The sequence below is a fragment of the Hippopotamus amphibius genome, chromosome 1, assembly GCF_030028045.1.
Source record: "Hippopotamus amphibius kiboko isolate mHipAmp2 chromosome 1, mHipAmp2.hap2, whole genome shotgun sequence".
NCBI lineage: Eukaryota > Metazoa > Chordata > Mammalia > Artiodactyla > Hippopotamidae > Hippopotamus > Hippopotamus amphibius.
Window position 1 is genome coordinate 127,317,049 of NC_080186.1, and position 20,781 is coordinate 127,337,829.

The 20,781-nt window shown below is 51.3% G+C and overlaps 2 protein-coding genes across 7 annotated transcripts; both read right to left on the minus strand.

Annotated features, from left to right (window-relative positions):
- Positions 1-1,061: 1,061 nt before the first annotated feature.
- On the minus strand, positions 1,062-10,987 carry B4GALT7 (beta-1,4-galactosyltransferase 7). 6 transcript variants are annotated; one of them, XM_057727770.1, is made up of 7 exons: positions 10,856-10,987; positions 8,956-9,105; positions 6,917-7,279; positions 3,842-4,085; positions 2,693-2,776; positions 2,310-2,398; positions 1,062-1,768 (listed from the first exon to the last, which is right to left on the minus strand). In XM_057727770.1, the coding sequence occupies exons 1-7, from the start codon at positions 10,903-10,905 to the stop codon at positions 1,735-1,737; spliced, it is 1,014 nt and encodes a 337-aa protein (XP_057583753.1). In that variant the 5' UTR covers positions 10,906-10,987; the 3' UTR covers positions 1,062-1,734. The 6 variants fall into 6 exon arrangements, with proteins under 6 accessions (XP_057583753.1, XP_057583726.1, XP_057583736.1 ...); XM_057727743.1 differs by having other exon boundaries at positions 2,310-2,414; positions 10,856-10,986; XM_057727753.1 differs by having other exon boundaries at positions 2,310-2,414; positions 3,842-4,067; positions 10,856-10,985.
- Positions 10,988-13,545: 2,558 nt separating this feature from the next.
- On the minus strand, positions 13,546-17,217 carry TMED9 (transmembrane p24 trafficking protein 9). The gene is made up of 5 exons (XM_057727794.1): positions 17,012-17,217; positions 16,744-16,844; positions 15,849-15,974; positions 15,337-15,483; positions 13,546-14,386 (listed from the first exon to the last, which is right to left on the minus strand). The coding sequence occupies exons 1-5, from the start codon at positions 17,193-17,195 to the stop codon at positions 14,237-14,239; spliced, it is 708 nt and encodes a 235-aa protein (XP_057583777.1). The 5' UTR covers positions 17,196-17,217; the 3' UTR covers positions 13,546-14,236.
- Between the last annotated feature and the right edge of the window lie 3,564 nt (positions 17,218-20,781).

The window sequence follows — 20,781 nt, forward strand, 5'->3', positions numbered from 1 at the left end:
TTACCCCTGCACTGTAATCAAGGCCTGTTTGCCCTTCATGGTAAAGAGTAAAGCTGAATTGCTGGGCAAGTTCAACTTAGGATCCCAAGGACCCTCTCTTATTATAAGTCTGAACAGTTATATGGACCCCCGAAGCTCTTCACTCCCTCTACTCATCTCTGCTTAAATCTCTCAGTTTCTGCTCAGGTTGTACAGTGCACAACTCACACAACTGTACACAGCAGCCCTAAGATCGTCCTTGGAGGAGGAGTCTTTTTGGAGCAGAGCTGCTGAATCTACCCTCCTGAATTTGGGGACCTCAATCCTTCCTCTTGCACTACAGCTGTTCTATTCATTGTTAAACAAACTAACCTTCTGCCCTGACTTCTGCCCGAAATCTTTGGCAGCCAAATGCCTTGAAGGAGTGATTACCTTGGAGGGCCCCTCACTTCCCTTCCTCATTGGCCCTGGGCTTCCCTCCAGACAGTTCCTCCAAGATGACCCCCCCCAGCTCCACCATCTCCCTCGGCTCCCCTCCCTTACCTCTCCGTGGCATTTTGCGACCACTGGTAATCTAACCACTGGTAATCTCCCCTCGTGCTGTGGGAACACTCTGGGGTTCTCCTACTTGTCATCATCCTCCCGCTTCAGAAACATGGTCTTCCCTCCACAAGCCATGACCAAGTGAGTCTGCGGATGCAGCCTGACCACGCTCAGTCTAGTCCTGTGATCTACTTCTCTCCATCTCAGTGAGGCAGGATGAAGCACCCCTTTCAGTCAGAGCCCACCAGAGCCTGGCAGTGGTCAGACTGCCCAGAAGGGCAGCGAAGCCTGGAGGGCTGAGGGAGGGAGCAGGGACCTTGTGCTTTGGGCTTTTCTCCCACCTGCGCTTCCTCTGGCCCTGTTATCCCCAGCCCTGCCCCAACTCCTTGCCAGCTTATAAGTAAGAGAAGTGTCATCTTTTTCCCCATCCCCTTCTCCTCAGCCACAGGCAACACACTGGTGATTCAAAACACATTTGGTTTGGCCCGCCATACTTTTTAAAAGTTTGAATTAGTTGCCATCACTTAAAAATTAACCAATTTCACTCAAGAATCCAGAACTCTAGTATCTTTTGAAAAATCAGATCTGGCAACACCAGGCCCACACTCCTACATGATGACAACCAGCTAGAGCTGGTCTCAGCTGCCCCTTTCTGTGGGGCTTGCACGCTGGTCTCTGCAGTTTTAACCCTCCTGATGGCCCTGGCCACCCATGTCAGTGGCCCAGCTTCTAAACTGTTTCTCTGCACGAGGCAGTCCAGGGAAGGAACAAAAGCTTGCAGATCTCAGCACACAAAGGAGGGTAGGGCAGGGCAAGCAGGAAGGCAGGGTGGAGAGTCTCAGCGGGGAGCCATGCCCCAGCCTCTCTCCATCACTCTTTATTGCCGGCAGCGTCCCAGGCACCCTGTGTGTGTCCTGTCCTGGCTCAAGCCTGCCTCTGGGGGCCGGGCTGCTGCAAACACATGGCTTGCGGTCCACTGCTTCAGGCCACTCCATGTCCTATTGGAGCTGGGCCCGGGGCCTGAGGCTTTGTCCTGGGCATGAATAGCAGTATGGCCTGTAGGCACAGGCTTCCTTACTGTCCAGCCAACTCAGCTAAATGTGCACCAGGGGGTGGCAGCCTTGTCACAGTCCAACATGATGTTGAGGACAGTGCAGGGGGCCCCGCCCACAGACAGGGCTGTGCGGGAATCCACGCGGTACTTTACGGTGCTCAGGCCTCCCTCCCGGTCCACCTTGAACTGCTCCTGGGAAGGAAAAGGGGAGAGAGCGTGTACTCAGGGCTTCGTGAGTGCCAGCATCCACTGATCCCCCACGACCCTGTCATCAGAGGTCCTGTGATCCCCACAGAAGAGAGGGGAACAGGAAGCTCAGAGATGGGAAGTTTCTCGCCCATGGCTACACATCCTCATAGTAGGAGAACAGCCGTTTTCCAGCTGAACTAACCTGGCTCCTAGCGAAGAGACTATTTGAGGGATGCACACTCCTGGGATGAAGTCCCAGGTCTGCCTGGGATTCTGGCATCTTCAGTTGAGTCCCGTCCCCCTCCCCACCCCAACCAACACACACACAGCCTGCGTAGGCTCTGGTCTCGGCTGGCCCACAGTGCCCAGGGGCCGCAGTAGCCACCAGAGGAGGGCATGGTGCCCAAGCAGAATGCCCACAACTGACCTGGGCCAAGCAGGGGAGGATGGGGCCATTTGGGCCCAAGGAGAGCTTGGTGAAATTCTTGGGCCTGCTGGTCCCCATATACCACCTATCCACCCCGATCAAGGGACCAGCCAGCACCTGTTTTTGAGCTGCGATGCGCTTCTGGTCCCTCTTCCTCCAGGCTGGGTCATGCAGGTGGCGAAATGTCTTGTACCCAGTTGTGATTCCTGAGGGGCGGAAAAGCTAAGGAGGCCAAAGGAAGTTGGATCAGGCTGCCTCTCCCGGAGCCCTGGCCCTCATCAGTAGTCCTCTGGGGTCCCACTGCCTCCAGAGCCCACAGGCGGGGGCCTGCATTCCCATTCTTCAGGAGGGGTGTGCTAGTCGGGGCAGGGCTGGCATCCGAACCAGGGGTGCCATCTCCCAGCCCCACGAACTTCATCTGAGGGCAGAAAGGAGCCCCGGGACAGCCACGATGGCTGAGGAGGTGGGGGTGGGGGTGGGGGCAGTGCGGGGAGCATTACCTGGAGCCCGGCTCCTCTGATGCGCCGGTAGAACTCGTCATCCTCACGGCCCCAGCCCCAGAAGCGGTTGGACATCCCATTGCACTGACACAAAGACGGGCAATGTTACTTGCCCCATCTTCCCAGGATGCTCTTTGGTCTCCTACCACGTGGGAGTCCCCAGCCCAAGCCGGGCCAGGCCAGGCCCCCTTTCCCCCTCCTCGCCAGCAGTTCTGAATGCATACTCAGACGCTTGCAGCTCCCCGTCTCTACTGTGTTGGAGGAATGGTCAGCACACACGCAACCCCTTCGCCTGTTCTAATGGGGCCTTGGATTTGTGTGAGATGATTCGTTTCTCAAAAATGCCTGACAGGCAGGAGGGGACCTCTGGAGAGCTGATGACAGGCACAAGGGCCCACTCCTGCTCTACTTCTGCCTGGCCCCACACTTCCATTTCTCCTCAAGGGGCTCTGCCCTGGTCTCTTCCTCCATGCGGGAGACGGACAGTGAGCTCTACAGCAGACATCTATTTTTGCCATCCGACTTCAGGTTTCGTTTACATTAAGCTGGCTTCAGCCACAGCTTGAAGAGAGGAGCAAGAAATGGGGGTCTAAGCCACTCAGTTCTTCCCACTCCACCCCCCACCCCCACCCTCTACCACAGTAACTGATTCAGTGATAGACTTGTGACTCAAGCCAGGCCAATCAAGAGCCAGCGTGGAGCAGCTATGGGACTCCTGTCTGGCCTGTTGGAAAAGGGGCTCCATTTTCCATTGGACTTGGGCCTAGACGGATGCAGGTTACTGCTACAATCACCACCCTGCATCCTGAATGTCTGAAAATAGATCCAGCCTAGAGAAGGCAGAGCTGAGAGATGGAAGGTGAAAGGGTGTCCTGGTGATACCGTCTGAGAGGATGGGCAAGACAGCCCCACCCAGACTTTTCCATTTTTAGGCCACGAACCCCAGGGCTTCTGAAGCCAGCTTGCACAGGGGTTCTGTAACTGTGGCGGAATCCTCCCTAACTGGCTTCTTGGTCCTGCTCCTCTCTCAGACCTCTGGCTGCTCCTGGGCTCCCCTGCTGGCCCCAGGCAGGATCCTGCATCTGCTGGGCCCTAGAAATGCTGCTCCTCTTGCCGCTGCCCCCATCAGGTGGGTGCACCAGGCCTCACCAGCTGGTAGTGCTGCTTGGAAAGCAGCAGGATGCCACCGACGTAGGTCTTGTAGTGGTAGAGTGGGTGGAGCTCCGGGGAGGCCACGTGGAAGGGCCCGGCCTCTGGAAAGCCATAGTCCAGTTCCTCATTGAGAGGGAGCAGGTCCACGTCGTGCATGGCGATGTAGTCTGTGCTGTTGCCGCTCTCCAGGAAGCCCGCGTTGATAAGTGCTGCCCGGTTGAACCTGTGCAGTGCGCCAAGGCTGGGCAGGGGGGCAGTGAGCGTGCGCTCCCCCAGTCTCCGCATGAGAGCCCGTCCTCCACAACACCCACCCCCAGTGCCCATGGCTCCCTCCAGCCTGACACTGACTTCATCGTGGGGCTGCCCAGCTGTACATCTGCCCTCCACTCGTCTCACAAATGTTTACTGATCATCTACTACGTGCCAGAAACCATTCAGAGCACTGGAGATACAGCAGTGAGAAATCAAAACCCTGCCCTCAAGGAGCCGACATTCTAATAAGGGACAAAAATAAACAAATAAGTAAATATGTAACCAGGGAGTGGTAAGTGCTGAGAAGAAGAGTAAAGGAGGCTGAAGACCATAAAGCATGCTGGGGGGTGGGGGTTGTCCTTTTAGATGAGGTGGTCGGGGAGGGCCAGCGTAACAGAGTGACATGTGAGCAGAAACCTGGGGGCCTGAGAGAACGAGTCCTTTGGAAATCCGGGCAATGGGGCTCTGAGCAGAGGGAAGAGCAACTCCCAGGGCCCGAGGAAGGGGCAGACAGCACTGCGGTCAAGCAGAGTGAGTGAGAGGTCGTAGGTAATGAGGTCAGAGGGTGACAGGCCCCTGAAGGACTTGGGCTTTGACTCTGGATGAGCTGGGGAGCCACTGAAGGGCTCAGGGCGGAGCTCTCCTGTGCTGTGACGTGCTGTTTAACAGGATCACTCTAGCTGGGGTGTTGAGAAGAGACTGGAAGGTAAGGGGTGGAAGAAGGGAGACAGGTCGGGAGGCTGTTACAATAATGTAGACATGAGATGATGATGCCTTCACTCAGGCAGGTGGCAGTGGGGATGGTGAGAAAAGGGCAGATTCTAGACGCATTCTGCTGAGGGATTAGATGTACTGTGTGAGGGAGCAGGAGTTGAGGATGACCCCAAGGCTTTCTGGCCTGAGCAGCTGGGAGTGTGGAGTTTCCACCTCCTGAAATGAGGAAGGGGGCAGGAGAAGCAGGTCAGGGGTGGGTGGGAAATCAGGAATTCACTTTAATCATGTTAAGCTTGAGATGCCTCTGAGACCACCAAACAGAGGGCTGCACAGGCAGCTGGCTGGGTATGTGGGCCTGAAGTTCAGGAGAGAGGTCTGGGCTGGGAATACAGACTTGGGAGTCATCAGGGTAGAAATGAGATTTGAAGCCTTGAGACTAGATGAGGTTCTCCTGGGAAGGGACTGGAGCCAGAAAAGAGGGTGACCAAGCAGTGACCCCCAAGGAACACCAAGCCTGAGAGATCGGGGGATGAGGCAGAACCAGCAAAGGAGGTGGGAAGAGGTGGGCAGTGAGGAAGGAGAAGCAGAGCGCTGTCCCAAAGGTTAAACGGAGGTGTTTTAAGAAGGAAGAAATAACCCACTTGGCAATTGGTGCCAGGAAGTTGACAGGACGAAGGTTGGGAACTGGGCTTTGGACGGTGGAGGTGGGCCCATTGGTGATGTTAACGAGAGCTGTTTCGACGTCATGATGAGGGTAAACATCTGAGTGGGACAGGCTCAAGAGACGGCAGGAGGGGAGAGAGAGAAGGAGGTTTTACCAGAAAGGGGAGCAAAGAAAAGAGGCCATAGATGGGGGTGATATGGAATCAAGGCAGGGGGTATCTTTTTTCTTTTTAGATGGGAGCTATTTCAGTATGTTTGTTGATTAGAATACTCCAGGAGGGGGGGAGATTGATCACGCAGGAGAGAAGAGAGTCAATGGCTGGAGTGATGTCCTTGAGTAGGAGAGCTGGCCCTGGAGGGCAACCTCAGAGAGACAGCAGGAAGCCAAGGACACCTGTGCAGAAGCTGTGAAAGGTGTTCAGGGGTGGGGACCTGGTTACTTCTCTTCCAACTGATTCTGTTTTCTCAAATAGGAAGCAAAGTCATTGGCTGAGCGTGAAGATGGGGAGGAGTGAGGAGAGGAGCAGGTGTGCAAGGCTGTTGGGAGGGGAGGGGAGAGGCAGTGACCAGAGGAATGAGAGCCTTCCTGGGCCAGGGCTCACTGTCAGGGAGACGCGCAGTGTCTCCAGCTACATCCAGCTGCCAGGTGCAGGTGTGTAGCAGGTAGAGTCAGGTTTCATCTGGTGGGAGTTGTGCCAAGGAGAAAGTGGAAGGGAGCTGAGGTGTATGTGAGGGAGTGACCTTTACCCTGGACCATGGAATCCACGTCAGGTCAGGAGAAAGTGAGGATGAGGAGGGCGGAGAACACTGGGAGGATGGTGGACTAAAGGGCCTGGTGGGGTCCAAGAATTGCTGGAGTCTGTCTCTCAGCGGGAGCAAGGTGAGGGGAAAGGAGGTGGGGGTGGAGTGTGAGAGGCTTGGACTGTGACCAGGGAGGGGAACAGTTTTTGGTGAGAGCAAGAATATTAGGATAATGCCAGACTGTGAACAACTTTAGAGCCACGGCCTTGACCCTCCCTTTCCCTAATCCCCACAGGCAATCCACCAGCAAGCCCTGTCTGCACTTCCTCCACATCACTTCTCCCCACCCCTTCTGCCATGCTGCCCCCATCAGCTCAGGTGACCGCAATGACTGCCCAACAGGTCTCCTCACTCCCCCTCTTGTCCTGGTATGGCCTAGACACCCACAGCGACTACAGGGATCTCTGTAAAACGGAAACCAGATCAGGGGCCTCCCCAGCCCCAAACCCTCCCCCCAGATTCCTGTCACACCCAGTGAGAGGGGTCTAGCACCTCCCACCCTCCTGCTGCTGCCCCAGGTGGCCTTTCACAGGCCTGGGCCACCTGGTACTGGACTGCTGTCAGCAAAGGGAACAGGCCCCAAGAGGCCAGGGCAAGATGAGGCCCAGGTGGGCGGGTGCTGGCTCAGGAGGTGGTCCCTACCTGAAATGATCCACCTGGTTGAGCACGTAGATGTGGTGCGGGATTTTCTTCCTGCTCAGGAAGCGGTGCATATGGGGCACAAAGACCAGCAGCTCCTCGAAGCGCTCTCGGAAAGGCACCAGCACTGCCAGGCGGTGGGGGCCCCATGACTCATCTTCTTCCCAGTGCTCAGGGGGGAGCTCTGGCGGGCAGGCCCGGGATGGGCCAGGGGTCTCCTGTCCTTTTCCCCTGGCTGCCCAGGCCGCGTCCCCAGAGCAACTGAGCTGCAGCCAGAGCAGGGAGAGGCAGCCCAGAAGGAGACAGGCAACAAAAAGGTGGAAGACGGAGCATTTCCGGGGGAGGCCGCCAGGGATCAACCTGGACCTGGGACAAGAACAGGGAGCAGGTCAGAGGGCAAGGCTGAGCCGAGGTCCTGTGACAAACCCCTTCTCTGGCTTCCCACAAGTAAGGCGCACGTGACTGGTCTGCCCCAAGCGCCCAGGAATTAGTGCAGAAGCAACTTTAGTGCTTTCGTTCATGCTGCTACCGTGCATCCGAATCCTGCTGACAGCTCTAGGCTCAGCCTGCGCCACCCCACCTCCAGGAGGCCCTCCAGGCACTCCCAGGTCCCAGAGCTGCCCCACTTCCTTGATGCTTTCTTACTTTCTGTGCCTGAGTCCCAGCCATACCAAGAGCTGCTTAAGGGCAGAAACAAGACTCCTTAGCCCCTGCACTTCCCCTCCCCAAGACAATGGGTAATGTCCAGAGTTGATGGCAGAGGCCCCCCTTTGAGACCCCACCCACTGCCTTCCACCTGCTCCCCTGCAGTTTCACCCTCTTCAGAAAGCTTGGCTTCATCCTGCTTCCCAGACCAGAAAGCTCCCCCAAAGAGGGGCATGTGCCTGTTTTAGCCCCAGTGAAAAGACCACTGTTTACTCTGGGAAGATCAGGTCTGTCCCCAGGGCATCGCGAGGCCCAAACCCACAAAGGCAGTTCACTGAATGCATCTCAAAGCTTCAGTCCAAGGCAGCCCATGTGACAAGAGATGAGAGACAGAAGAGGGAAAGAAAGATGGGGGTTGGGAACAGCACCCAGGCTCATTTCAGAAGCTGTAAAAACAGCAGAATATCTTAGACTTAGGGGTAGTGCTGGGAGAGACTGCTCTTTAGGTTATGAGATACAAAGACATGGATGGACTTCACCTGGTTTCTTTGCCCCTCTCTCTGGAAGTTCCTGAAGGCAGTTAAGGAGGAGCTAAGGAATCCAAGAAAAGGGAAGCTTCCTCTGTTCTGAAATAATCAGCAATCTACTTTACAGCCTCTGGGAGTCACCAATGAGCTACCAGGCCATACAGATTCTACCTCCTAAGTGCCCTTTGATCCTTCCTCACGCAGTGCCTATGTTTTAGCTCAAGTCTCATCTGGTCCTTGCCCGGTTCAGACCCCTTCAATCTCATGGATGGTCCTCCTGTTTACAAGATAATGGCTAAATTCCTTGGCCTGACAGTCAAACTCCTCTGTGATCTGGTCCTATCTCCAGTTGTCCCCTGCTGCTCCCCCAGTGCTATATATTTGGCAACTCAGAGTTTCTCCACTTCTCGTATTTCTCGCTGCTCTAGCCCTCACACAGTCCACTGCTTCTGCCTAAAATGCCTTTCCTTATTTTACCTGCCAGCACTGCCACCCCCCCCCCCACCTCACGTGCACAGACTGAGATGTATGCTTCCTCCTTTGTGTTCCTGTGCTATCTGGTACCGCCCCCTTTGAAGCCCTTAAGAGTTTTGAAATCACCTGCATCCGTGCTTGTCATCCTCACAGGTATTCAGACCCACAGCTGTGGCCCTGGCACGAGTCATACAGCAGAGGGCTTGCTCCGTGAATTAGGGGAAGGGGTTGAGCATTGAGGGCATGCTTGTCACACACTAAAGCCAGACCAACTCCTGCCTCTCTCTAGAGGCACAACTGCCAAGCTGGAAGCCAGCAGCACTGAAGCCAGGCCCGGGTTCCACACACAGCAGAGAGGGAGCCTGGTAGGACACCCCCGCAGGGCTTCTGACTTACCCCCCAGTGTCCTGTGGTGGGGGTTTCCGCTGAGGACAGGCCAATCCTCCTAGCGGCCCGGGAAGGCTGGAACCTCTACAGATTCTCCCTCTGGGCTCTTTCTGGGGGTGGGGTAGAGACCGGGGAGATGGACACAGGGAAACATTGCACCTTCAGGGGAAGAAGCAGTGACCATTACCCAGGGGTATGGCATGGACTGGGCACTCCACGCACTTTCACATGCTGTTTCCTCGGTCCAGCTTCCCCCTCCTACCAGGATCACGTCCCCATGGGTACTCTCTTCCTGTGCTGCAAGGGCCCAAATCACTGAACAACAGAATTCAGAGCTGAATCCCAATTCCTCAGGACAGTGGACACTGAGAACAGCTACTCCTGGTGCCACCTGGTGGCAAGCTCCAGATCTGCAACCTCAGTAGCTACCAGCCCAGGCCACCGTTTCAGACCAAATGGGATTTTGTCTCCTGCATCAATCTGTGTCCAAGGCTAGTAAGAGGTAGATCCAAACCCAGAGAGGCTGTTTCCAGAGCCAGTACTCTTAACTGCTACATTACTCTGCCTCTGTTGCATGGATCTTTGTACCCCTGTGTCAAAAGCACAAACTGATACCAGTAAAGTTTTGTGGGACCATGGTTGTGTTCCAAAAGTATATGGAAAGGAATTAGGAAATGGAAATTCTCCTCCATAACCTTTCCTTTCATCCCTCACACAAATCTTAGTGATACAGGTTTGAATACTCAGCTGCTCTGGTTACAGCACCTCCAAACTGCAAAAGTAACTGTAAGACAACCGGCACCTTCTCTGTGCCAAGCACAGTGTCAAGAGTTATATACATATGATCTCCTTTAATGCTCATATAGACCTGCAGAGTAGATATTATGATCCCTGTTTCAGAGATGGAAAAGCTGAGGAGACAGATTAAGTCTGCTTCCGGTCACATGGCTATCAAAGAGGATTCCTGTCCAGGCCTAAATCCACAGTCCTGGTTTCCTACTATATTCCTGTCTTCTAACTTCAACACCAAGTCTGAAAAATTCCCGAAGGTAAAGAGTTGTGCCCACTATGTCCCAAAGTCTTTTGGCAGCTGGCAGACTTAACAGACATAAAGGAAAAGAGGTGTCATTCACTAGGGGTAGATCCACTATCGTGTTCTGGGTGAGAAGAGTTTTGGGGGTACATCTCAAGACTGCAGTGTGGGAGTCCTTCCAAATCTAAATGGCCAAATAGCTCTCCCCCACCCCCGTTCTGCTTTAGTGGTAATCACTAGCTAAGGTCTGGGTCACACCTAACACATTGGGCAGGCGACATTCAAGTACAGCTGCACCGGAAATGAATTAATGTTATGTCTGAGGAGTACTTATTCCCGGCCAGGCAGTGGCTAGCCAGGCAGAGCACAGAGCTTCTGTCTGGTGTATTCTTCTGGGCGGTCCGCAAAGAAGGGGGAAGCACGAGGGAAGGTAGGGCCTGAGGCTACAGGGATGTGATGGGGGAGGCAGAGACCAGAGAAATGGAATACAGCCCCTCTGAACCCAGGGACAAAAAGAAAGACAGAGATCCACTGAGAGAGGTCAACGGAGTCAGAGACCCGCATGAAAACAGAGGCCAGTGGAAAAACACAGAGACCCATAATGACAGACACTTGCACAGAGGAGCAGAAACTCACAAAGCGGACTCAACGGAGAAATACAGACCTGCTGAGTGACGGAGACTGGTAGAGACAGAGACCCGCAGAGAGAGAGACAGAGACCCCAGTCAGAGAGAGACCCACGAGGAGAACCACAGACCCTCAGACAGCCCCGCAGAAACGGAGACGCGACGGCCTCGGGCTCCTAGATTCCGCGGGGCGGCCCGGAAAGGATAGGCACCCGGGAGGACGGGGCCCGGGCCGGCCGCCGCCGCTCACCTGCCGTCCTCCCAGGGCAGCTGTGCCGCTTTCCTCCGGGAGGGGAACATCGTGGGAGGAGGCGGCGGTGCATGGGGCTCGAGCCACCAGCCGGGCCGGCCCGGCTTCCCCGGCCTACGCGGCGCCTCCGCCTCCCGCCCCGCCCAAGCCGGGCGCCCCGCCCCTCGGTCCTCAGGGTCCGCCGCTCCGGCCGCGCCGTGTGCTCCCCGGAGCTATGGCTCCGAAGGTTCCGCCTCCGGAGGAGCCCGGGAGCGCTCCAACCGCCTTCCGGGGGCCGCTGGGCGTCCCGGGAAGCTGAGTCCCCGAAGAGGGCTCAAGTCAATGGACGGGGACTGGACCATTGCCCTGGGATCATATGCATCTTCCTCTCCTTCCCAAGGGAAGGCGTCTGCGTAGTCCTGTCGTCAACCCAAGTGCATTCTTTCTCCGCAGCCAGCTCGAAGGCGGGCAGGGCCACGCTCAGGGCTCAGTCTCGCGTTCAGCCTGACGCCCCAGGTGACACCCCAAGTAGTAGTTAGGAGACAGGCACTGGGACAGACTGGCTGGATTTGGACTCCGACTCTGCCAGTTCGGCTGTTTGGGGGCAAGGCACAGTCTGCGTGTGTTTCCTCACCCGAGTATATAAGCGGTTCCTGATCTACACGGCTGCTGTGAGGATTACAGGGGGAATGCGAACACTTGGTGCAGCGGTGGGCACCACAGTTAACGCTGCATAAATGACAGCTGTCATCCAGGGGAGGAGGACTTTGGTGGAGCTGCGGTGAGAACTGAAGACCAGAACAAGATTGACTTCCCATATCTGCCCTGTCACAGTGGGAACTTAGCCCCCAGCTGGGCCAGCTTCCCACCTGGGAAAAGAGAGTGGCAAAGTTATCAGACTTGATCGTCTCTGCTCTTCCAGGCAAATTGTAAGTTTCCTAATAAATATTAATAGCTAACATCCACTGAGTTCTTACTGTGTGCCAGTCGTTTTCCTAAATTCTTTACTATCATCTCAGTCTGTCCTTAGGAGTATTGTATTTGTTATGCCCATTTTAAAAATGAGGGAACTGAGGCACAGAGAGGTGATTGAGGATGCATGCCCAGGTACTTTGGTTGCACACTCTATGGTCTCAACCACTTTGCTTCTGAGAGGACTTCATTTTGGGTAGGAAATTAATCATTTCCAGCAGCCCCCTTTCTCCCTTTAACCTAGCATATAACCCCCTAGTCCCCTTCCTGCTGAGCTCTCCCACGGCACCATACCTTATACCAGAACCTTGACAAATCCAGCCTAGATTTGGCTGACGACAAAGGCAAGGCTGACCCTTGCAGACACCAGCCAGGTAAGGCCTGTGGTGCAAACTGGGAGATGGAACTGACCTGGAAAGCACAAGCCCATCTAAAGGGGTCAGCTACCATTCAGTCCAGCTAACTGTTGTCGCAAGGATGAAGCCTAGTATCAGATCTGATTTATCTCAAGAAATCAGATTTCATGTAAAAATCCAAATTAACTAATTTTAAATTGTAAGATCCACAGTCATGTTTATAACTAGTACCTTTAATATGATGGGATGAGAATGGCACTTTCCTTCTGTGGTCTTTCTTTCAAAAACCCAGGACCCCAGTCTAATCATGAGAAGAACATCAGACAGATTGCAATTGAGGAAAACATACAAAATACCTGACCAGTACTCCTGTAAATTGTCAAGGTAATAAATGAGGGAAGTCTGAGAAACTGTCACAGCCAAGAGGAGCCCAAGGAGACAACTAAATGTTTCAATGGTATTTCCTAGATGGGCTCCTGAAACAAGAACAACAGACACTAGGTAACAATGAAGGAAATCTGCATAAAGTATTGACTATTCCTATTGGTTCATTCATTGTAACAAAGGTACCATACTATTGCATGATGTTAATAATAAACTATCCTCACAATTTTCCTGTAATTCTAAAGCTTTTCTTAAAAAAGCTTTTTTTTTTTTCCTTAAATGTGGAGGTCTAGGTGGCAATATGAGCTCAGACTACATTCTCCTGACAGTAGTCGCCAAACTTGCCTCCCCACCCCGTCCCCTCACAGTTGGATTAACCTTCCTCAAATTTATATTCAGGGGTTCTAATACTCAAAACTTTGTTGAATACTGGGTAATATCCAAATCTCTTGGAAATGTCCAAATCTCTGGGGTTCAAGGCTCTTCCACCTCTAACCAACTTTCCTTTCCAGCTTTCTCACAACCCTGCCCCAATGCCAGCTGAAACAATGCCCATCTATTTCCATACCAGCTGTTTGCCTCTGTTTCCCTCAACCACCCATCCTGCCTTCTTTCATCAGAATCCTTCCCCTCCTTCAAGGTCATTGCTGAAATCCCATGCTATTGGTTAAGCCCATCAGTATCCTCCTCCTGCCCCCAACCCAGGGCCTCCTGTCCTTCCCACACCTGCAGCATTCCTCTGTTCAATGCACAGTACCTTCACTAAACTAGGCACTTCCTTGAAACACAATTCTGTCCTACTTTTTACTTGTTGGATGGTCTTGGGCAAAACCACCATCCACTGCCACTGGAAGGTATGGAGAAGATGAAAACTATGAAGTTCACAGGTGGGTGCTCATCTTAGAATGTGAAGTGCTTTGTCCATTGGAAAAACTGACACTCCGTCAAGCACCTTGCAGTGCTATGCCCACTGACAGTAGAGTAACTTTACACTGGACAAGAAGTCAATTTTTTTTATTGGGAAACCAATGTAACAAACCTAGACTTATTGAAAATGAAATCAGTAACTAAGACTCTGCAGACCCCATCCCCAACCAGCACCAAGGCCTCTGTTTGGCCTGACCCCAGTTTCACTCGTCCCCAAAAGGACAACCATGTGAAGACCCTGGGGTCAACCTCAGAGCTACTATCCCACACTGCAACTCCCTCTACCCCACCCTCAACTGACACACACACCCTGGATCAGCAGGCTGGGTCTAGGCCTATGGAGGGAATCGTGAGTTTTCCTGGGTGGCAGGGAATCACAGCTATGCCCCAACCTGGTCAAAATTCCAAGTTAGCAAAGGAAGACAGAAGGAAGATTGGCTTGCCCACCCACTCCCCTCCCCCGAGTCACCCCAGACAACAGGCTCACATCCCTGATCAGTAACACTGTGATTCTGAGGTGTCAGTAGGGCTCCCAGTGGCTTCACCAGATTACTGCAAAGGGCCCAGGGGAGGCGGCAGGCATTTACCCCACCACCTGCTCAGTATTAGCCAGCCAAGCTGCTGCCCTCAACTTGTGCTGTGGCCCCTCTCCCCTCCAGACACCCATGGCTGGGAACCAGTCCTCCTGCCAGAGAGAAGTCAGTCCAGGAGGCCTTTTCTTCTCCAGCCAGGGAGGAAGGATGGCCTGGGAAGCCTGGGACAGCTACACCAGCTTCTTGGCTTCAAAGAAGCTCTTGAGGTGTCGCATCTGCCAGACGCCGATGGCTACGAGGATGAGGGTCTGCAGGATAGACCACCACAGCACCCTCTGGTTGGTGCTCTCGCTGGTCTGCCGGAAGCGCTCCTCTCGCCACTGTGGGAGGGGAGAAAGGAAGAGGAGCCTTAGTTGGCTGGGCCCATCTGGAGCCACTAGAACTGATGCATTCCCTACACAGAGGATGCCCCACGGCCAACTAACTTTGCCCAGGTTCCACTCAAGTGCCTGAAAAATGCCACCCCACCTGGGAACTGTCTTCACCCTCACCAGCCAGATGACCTCAGGCAACCCACTCATTTCTCCTAGGTCTATTTGCGCATCTGTCAGGCACAGCCCTCACCTGGTTGTACCCTGATGCCTGGGGGAGTGGTAAAGTGGCTGCAGTATCACTCTATCAGACAGAGCTGTCCTGGAACACTCAGAAATGGACTTGCTCTGAGCCCTCTGCCTAGGTCTCCCAAACTACTCCTTGAATATTGTGTGCACAGGTTGCAAATCAGTGGTCCAGGGGCTAGATCGAACCCATACATGTGTTTTGGTGGCTCACACAGTTTTTTGACAACATTTAAAACACAGAATTTTCTACATAAAAAACCTGGACCTCTAAGTGCCTCTTAAAACACTGGGCTAGCAATTCTACAATGCTATCCTCAGCTGGACAACAGTAGCTGTTCCCATTTAGACATGTCACTATCCTACCAGCTCTTATGCTCACAGATCCATTCATGGTACCGTGCCTGGCTCCTGGACACAGGTGAGTTTGAAACCCCTGATCCTGGGAGCACTGAGAACCGTGGAAATAACACCCAAGGTGTTGGTATCAATTTCTGCTGTCACTTTGTGTGTCTCCTAATAAGATGACAGCCTCTTAAGAGACTGTCTTCTCAATTACAAAGTATAGTAATACCCATCCTACCTTTTAGACTTGCAATAACGCAACACAGACATGTAAATCCCTTGGGTTCATACTGAATCTGACATGCAACTCCTGGATAAGCCAGTGGGCAGCTTCTGGGAAGCCCACTACTCCTGGCCCAGCCACTCACCCGCTGGTAGTTCTGCTCTTTCTGGATCTGCTCCACTTGCTCCACCAGCTGTCGCACTCGTAGCTGCAACTCACTCAACTTGTCTTTGGCAGCAATTTCTGCATAGTCGTTGGCGTGTTCACCTACCTGAATGTCCAGATGAACTCTCTGGAGACAGACAGACAAGAAAGATAGGGAGAATCAGGTAGCCCTGCTGTGTCTTCCTGCCAGGGCCTAACAGCTGGTCCTCCCACCTTTCTTCATTTGTTCATTTAGCCAACACTGACTGAGGCCTCCTCAGTGTCTGGCCCTACGGAGCTCTAGGCCCAAAGGCAAGAATAAGCCTTGGCTAATGCTCTGACCAAAGCATATACAAAGAGCCCTGCAATCACACCCTGAATGTTCACTGGAAACACAGCTGTATTAAGAGACACAAAATCTAATCCAGTCATCCCATACCTACAATACCACCAGTTCCCAGTCTTGACCAGGAGCTAGAGGCTTCTGAAAGAGTCCAACGTGAGTCCACTTACCAGCATGCCTCCAGCAAAAAGGGAGAACTTGGTGGAATTGGAGTGAAGACATATCTGGTGCTCACCAGGGGTATGGGAAGTGAAGGTGAACCTGCCTTCAGAACCATACTGCCTGGCCAGGATGACCTGGAAAGAAGAGCCTTCAGTGAGTATTGTGTTAGGGATAGGGCTGAATGGTGCTTAAGGCTCTAAGTGCCTCAAAAGTTGACAAGCAGAGCCCTAGGCATCCCGCAACACTAAAAGCTCCAATGCTGCTTAGCAGCAGTTGTCAAAAACTCACCTTCAACCTATCTGAAGAAGGGATTAAGAGTCTGACATGAGGCTGGCATGTGACCACTCCTGGAAAGGGCTTTACTCTATTCATAGCTCATGCCCTTTCAACTCTTTTGCTGTGATTCTTTCAAGTAAAAGGTGGAGAGTTGAACGGTTTGGGGTTTTTTTTGTTTGTTTTTTTGGTTTGTTTGTTTTCACATCCTTATGTATCAAATTAAAAACTGCTTATTCTTTTTGGAAAGCACCCTGTTCCGTGAAATCCTAAAGTCTCTATGTCACAGCTTTAGAGTCAACAGATCTCTTTGGCTTCCAGCACCACAACTAATCCACCCACCACATCTATAAGATAGATGAGTTTCTATGTCACAGACCAAGGAAATGGCTCAGGGAAGGCAACTGACTCGGCGGAGTCACGCAGCGGTCAGTAACAAGTTGAGAGAAGAAGTTGGCACTGCAACAGCCCAAGATGAGCCCGGAGTGAAAACCCAGGATCTACCCACAACACCAGCTGTTCTTCACCAGTTTAGCAGATGCGGAAGCTAGGAAGGGAAGTACCAGCGCCTGCTCAGTCCGGCGCTCGAGAGCAGAGCGGAGGGCACAGCGGGGCTAAGGGGCGACTCACCTTGTCCTCTGGGTCCTTAACCTCCACGAACATGCCAAGCCCGGGGGTGGCCGGCTGGTACTCCTCCCGCTGCTTGTCATACAGCTGCGTCCGGTAGTTTCCTGGAGAGAAGCGGGGCGAGCCCAGTCGAAGGAGTGCGAGGCGCCGCTGCGCGCGCGGTCGCCAGGACCCCGCGAGGCCGCCTGCTCGCAGCTCGGGAGAGACCACCCTCCCGCACCCCCGCCCCAAGCCCGCGGGCTCGCTGAGAACTCTCTCCCTTCCCCCGTACCTATAACCATGGTCTCATCCGGAATCTCCTCAATAAAGCACTTCTTCTCCGTCTCCCCGATGTGGAAGTAGAGCGCGCCTCCGCGAGCCGCAAACCACAGCAGCAGCAGAAGGGCCCGCAGAACCCTACCCAGCCGGACTCCGGGACACGGCCCGCCGACCCGCAAGGTCCTCTCCGCCGCCATCTTGCCAGCCTGCGCGCGCAGCCGCGGCCGCCTCGCCACGTAGCCGGCCGCTTCCGCGGGGCCTGCCGGAACGGCGCCCTCCGCCGGCTGGACTACAAGTCCCAGACGCCCCGAGGCCGTGGCGCGGCGGCACCTGATTGGGCGCCGCCTCCACTAGCTTCGCGTTGCGGCCGCGGAATTGAAAAATTCCTTCTTTTGACCCTCGCGGCGGCCCAGCGGCTGGCGTTGATGATCAGTTTTTCGCAGATGATGAAACCAGCGCAGGTTGTGTTGAGTCGCGAAGCGAATTATGACCAGGTACAGGATTCGAACGTAGGATCCTTGACTTCCCCCGGCATAGCAACTGCCGCTCTGGGTATGCTTCTGTTTTTAAAAATAGAAGACTCTGAAGAAAATGACACAACCAATCCGTGAATTTATCTTGGAAAATGATTCGAAGACGAAGAAGAAACAAACGGCCGCCGCCTCCACGGAGCCCTTTACCGCTTGTTCGTCCGCCAGACCCCGTGCACTAGTCCGTGTGCTTCCAGGCCCCCTGCCCCAGCCTCCACCCCGCCCGCCGCTCACCCAGCCGGCTCTGCTGCCGGATTCCGGCCGTGGGGGCTTGCCTCAGCCGGCGTGCGGTGCCCCAGGGGCCGGCAGGTACAGGGGCCTTTGTGGGGTCTTGGGGCGGAGCTGCCGGTCTAGAGAGCTCAGTGTGAGGTCAGCGGAGATCTGGCTTTAGTGAATTGTATCCAAGTGTCAGTGTATTTTGGCAGCCCTCCTTCGCAGTTAGCAGTTTATGACTGTGTTACCTCAAGACTTCATAGAAGCTGGAGTTTTCTCCTTCTCTTGAGTTCTCTTTGTTGTCTCATTTGTCCCCAGGGAGGGGGGTTTTAGTGGGAATGTGTTTACCTTTCCCTCATTGGAAAGTCTTTATTTTTCTTAACAGTAATAAAATTCCATAAAATGAATATACTTTATTTTTTAACCATAACTTTGATGAAAGTGGTTAAGATTTCTTTCCCCCTAATTATTTGCTCTTACAAATAATGCTGCAATAAAAACTCTTGTTCTTTTTCTAAAAAGCGTCGCTGTAGGACATAGTTTTGTTGATAAGAAATCACAAAATTGTCCTCCCCAAAACTAGGTACCATCTTACAACCTCACCAGCAGTGTGTTGGAGTGCTCACTTCCTCATCCCCTGGTCAAATATTCTCAACCTTTTAAACATTTGCAATATCAGCGGATGAAAAACAGTATTTCACTATCCTTTTAGTTTCTATTTCCTTGAGGACTGAGCATTTATAGGTCATTTGTTTTCTTCTATCAATTGCTGGTTGTGTTTTTCTTTGTGCTGTTATAACTACATACTATATTACTGCTCTTGTAACCACCAGGCAGAATTAACAAATAATTACAGAATTAATAAATAACATGATAATACTTTCAGGTATTTTTAAAATTAAACTTTTTATATTGAGATAATTATAGATTAACAAGAAGTTGTAAGAAATAACTAAGAGAGATCCAGAGTGCCTATTACTCAGTTTCCCGCAGTGATACCATCTTGCCCAGTATAATACAATATCACAGCCAGGATATTGACATGATACAGTCAAGACACAGAACACTTCCATCACCACAAGGATACTTCCTGTTGTCCTGTCATAGCCACACTCACTTTCCTACTCCTTTACCCACTCCATAACCCCAGACAACCACTAATCTGTGTTTTCCATTTCTATAACTTTGTCATTTCAAGAATGCTATATAAATGGAATCATATAGTATGTAACCTTCTGAAATTGGCATTTTTCACTCAGCATAATTCTCTGGAAATTTATCCAGTTTATTGTGTGTACCAACTGTTTGTTTCTTTTTATAGTAAAAGAATAACCATTACACACAATGTATGAAGATATAATTTTGTAACATCAACAACTGAAAGGGGTGAGAACAGAGCTGTTAAAGGAGCAGAATTTTTATGTGTTATTGAAGGTAAGCTGGTATAAATTCAAATTAGAGTGTTATTACTTTAGGATGTTAAATGTAATCTCCATGGTAACCACAAAGAAAATAGCTAAAGAATATACACAAGGGACTTCCCTGGCAGTCTAGTGATTAAGACTGTGCTTCCACTGCATGGGGCACGGGTTCAATCCCTGGTCCAGGAATTAAGATCCAGCATGCTGTGCAGTGTGGCCAAATAATAATAATAATAATAATATACACAAAAGGAAATGAGAAAGGAATTTAAATATTTCACTACAAAAAGTAATGCAAAAGAAGTAAATGCTGGAAATAAGGGACAAAAAGCTATAAGAGAAATAGAAAAAAATAGCAAAATGACAGAAGTCCCTCCTTATAAGCAATTGCTTTAAATGTAATTTACTAAACGTAAATAGATTAAACTGTCCAGTCAAAAGACAAAGGTTGGGAGAATGGGTAAAAAACACAGTCCAACTGTATGCTATCTGCAAGACACTCATTTTATTTTATTTTTTATTTTATTTTTTTATTTTATTGAAAAAAATTATATTTTGGAAGAACTCACTACATAAGGTGGCAGAATTCCAAAATCAAATTACATGAAAATATACATCGCAATTTCTTTGTACAATAGGTGAGAAAAATCTGAAGTGTAGAAGAATAGAGGCAAAGAAATATGAAGCCTCAGGAGAAGGGCATGAGGGTAAACAGCATTTTTAATAGCAAACCCGGAAGTAGAAAACCTGTAGCTGTGCATGCTTTATTCATCCAACCTTCACATTACGTAACTGAAGGACAAAAATAAAACCAAACTTTGTATTGTTTGGGGTAAATTTCAATAATTTAAAATCTGAATTGAATTCAGAACCAACTCTTTTTGGTTCTTAGGGATAATGACTGAATTCAAGAGCTCTCAACAATGAAAAAATGTTATTGCTATACCCAATCCAAGAGATGGGTGCAAGTATAATACAAAAGAAACAAAGCACCTGGTGTTGACCATTCCTCTGAGGTCATCACTAAAAATTAAGTAGTTGCTTATTGAGTATTTCAGTATTTGAACTAAAGGATTTGAAAACTTCCTGGCAGAGGGGAAAGATAAAAGCAAAGGGGAGTGGGTGGAAAGAAAGATGATACAAAAGTTTAGTAAGTGAAAAGCATTTAATGAAGCCTCAATGGTGTAAAGGAAATTAAATGGAAACTTTTAATCCAAATTGCTTTTCATCTAACATGCTTTAGGGAGTCTTTTAAAACTGATAAAAAACAATGAGTAGGGAAAGAAAACCTGCTAAGATCTTTTAGAATTTACATGATTCTTATTTTACAAGCAAGCATCATTTGGTACAAGGTGTCACTATATTTGTGGATGTACATGAAACAGTATATATATTATCCGGATCATGTTGTGCTGTGTACAGCTCTTTACAATTCTTCCTCAAGGTTAAAACAGTTCATTAGAATTCAAAATGCATAATCATCTGTAAGTTGGCACTTATGAGGCTCTTGTCAGCATTGATACTGGCAGGTTTTATTGCAGCCAGTTCCAGCCAGCATTAGCCAACTTGTTACAACAGGAAGTCCAGCAATAGGTGGGTAGAGTGCAGGAAAAACTGTG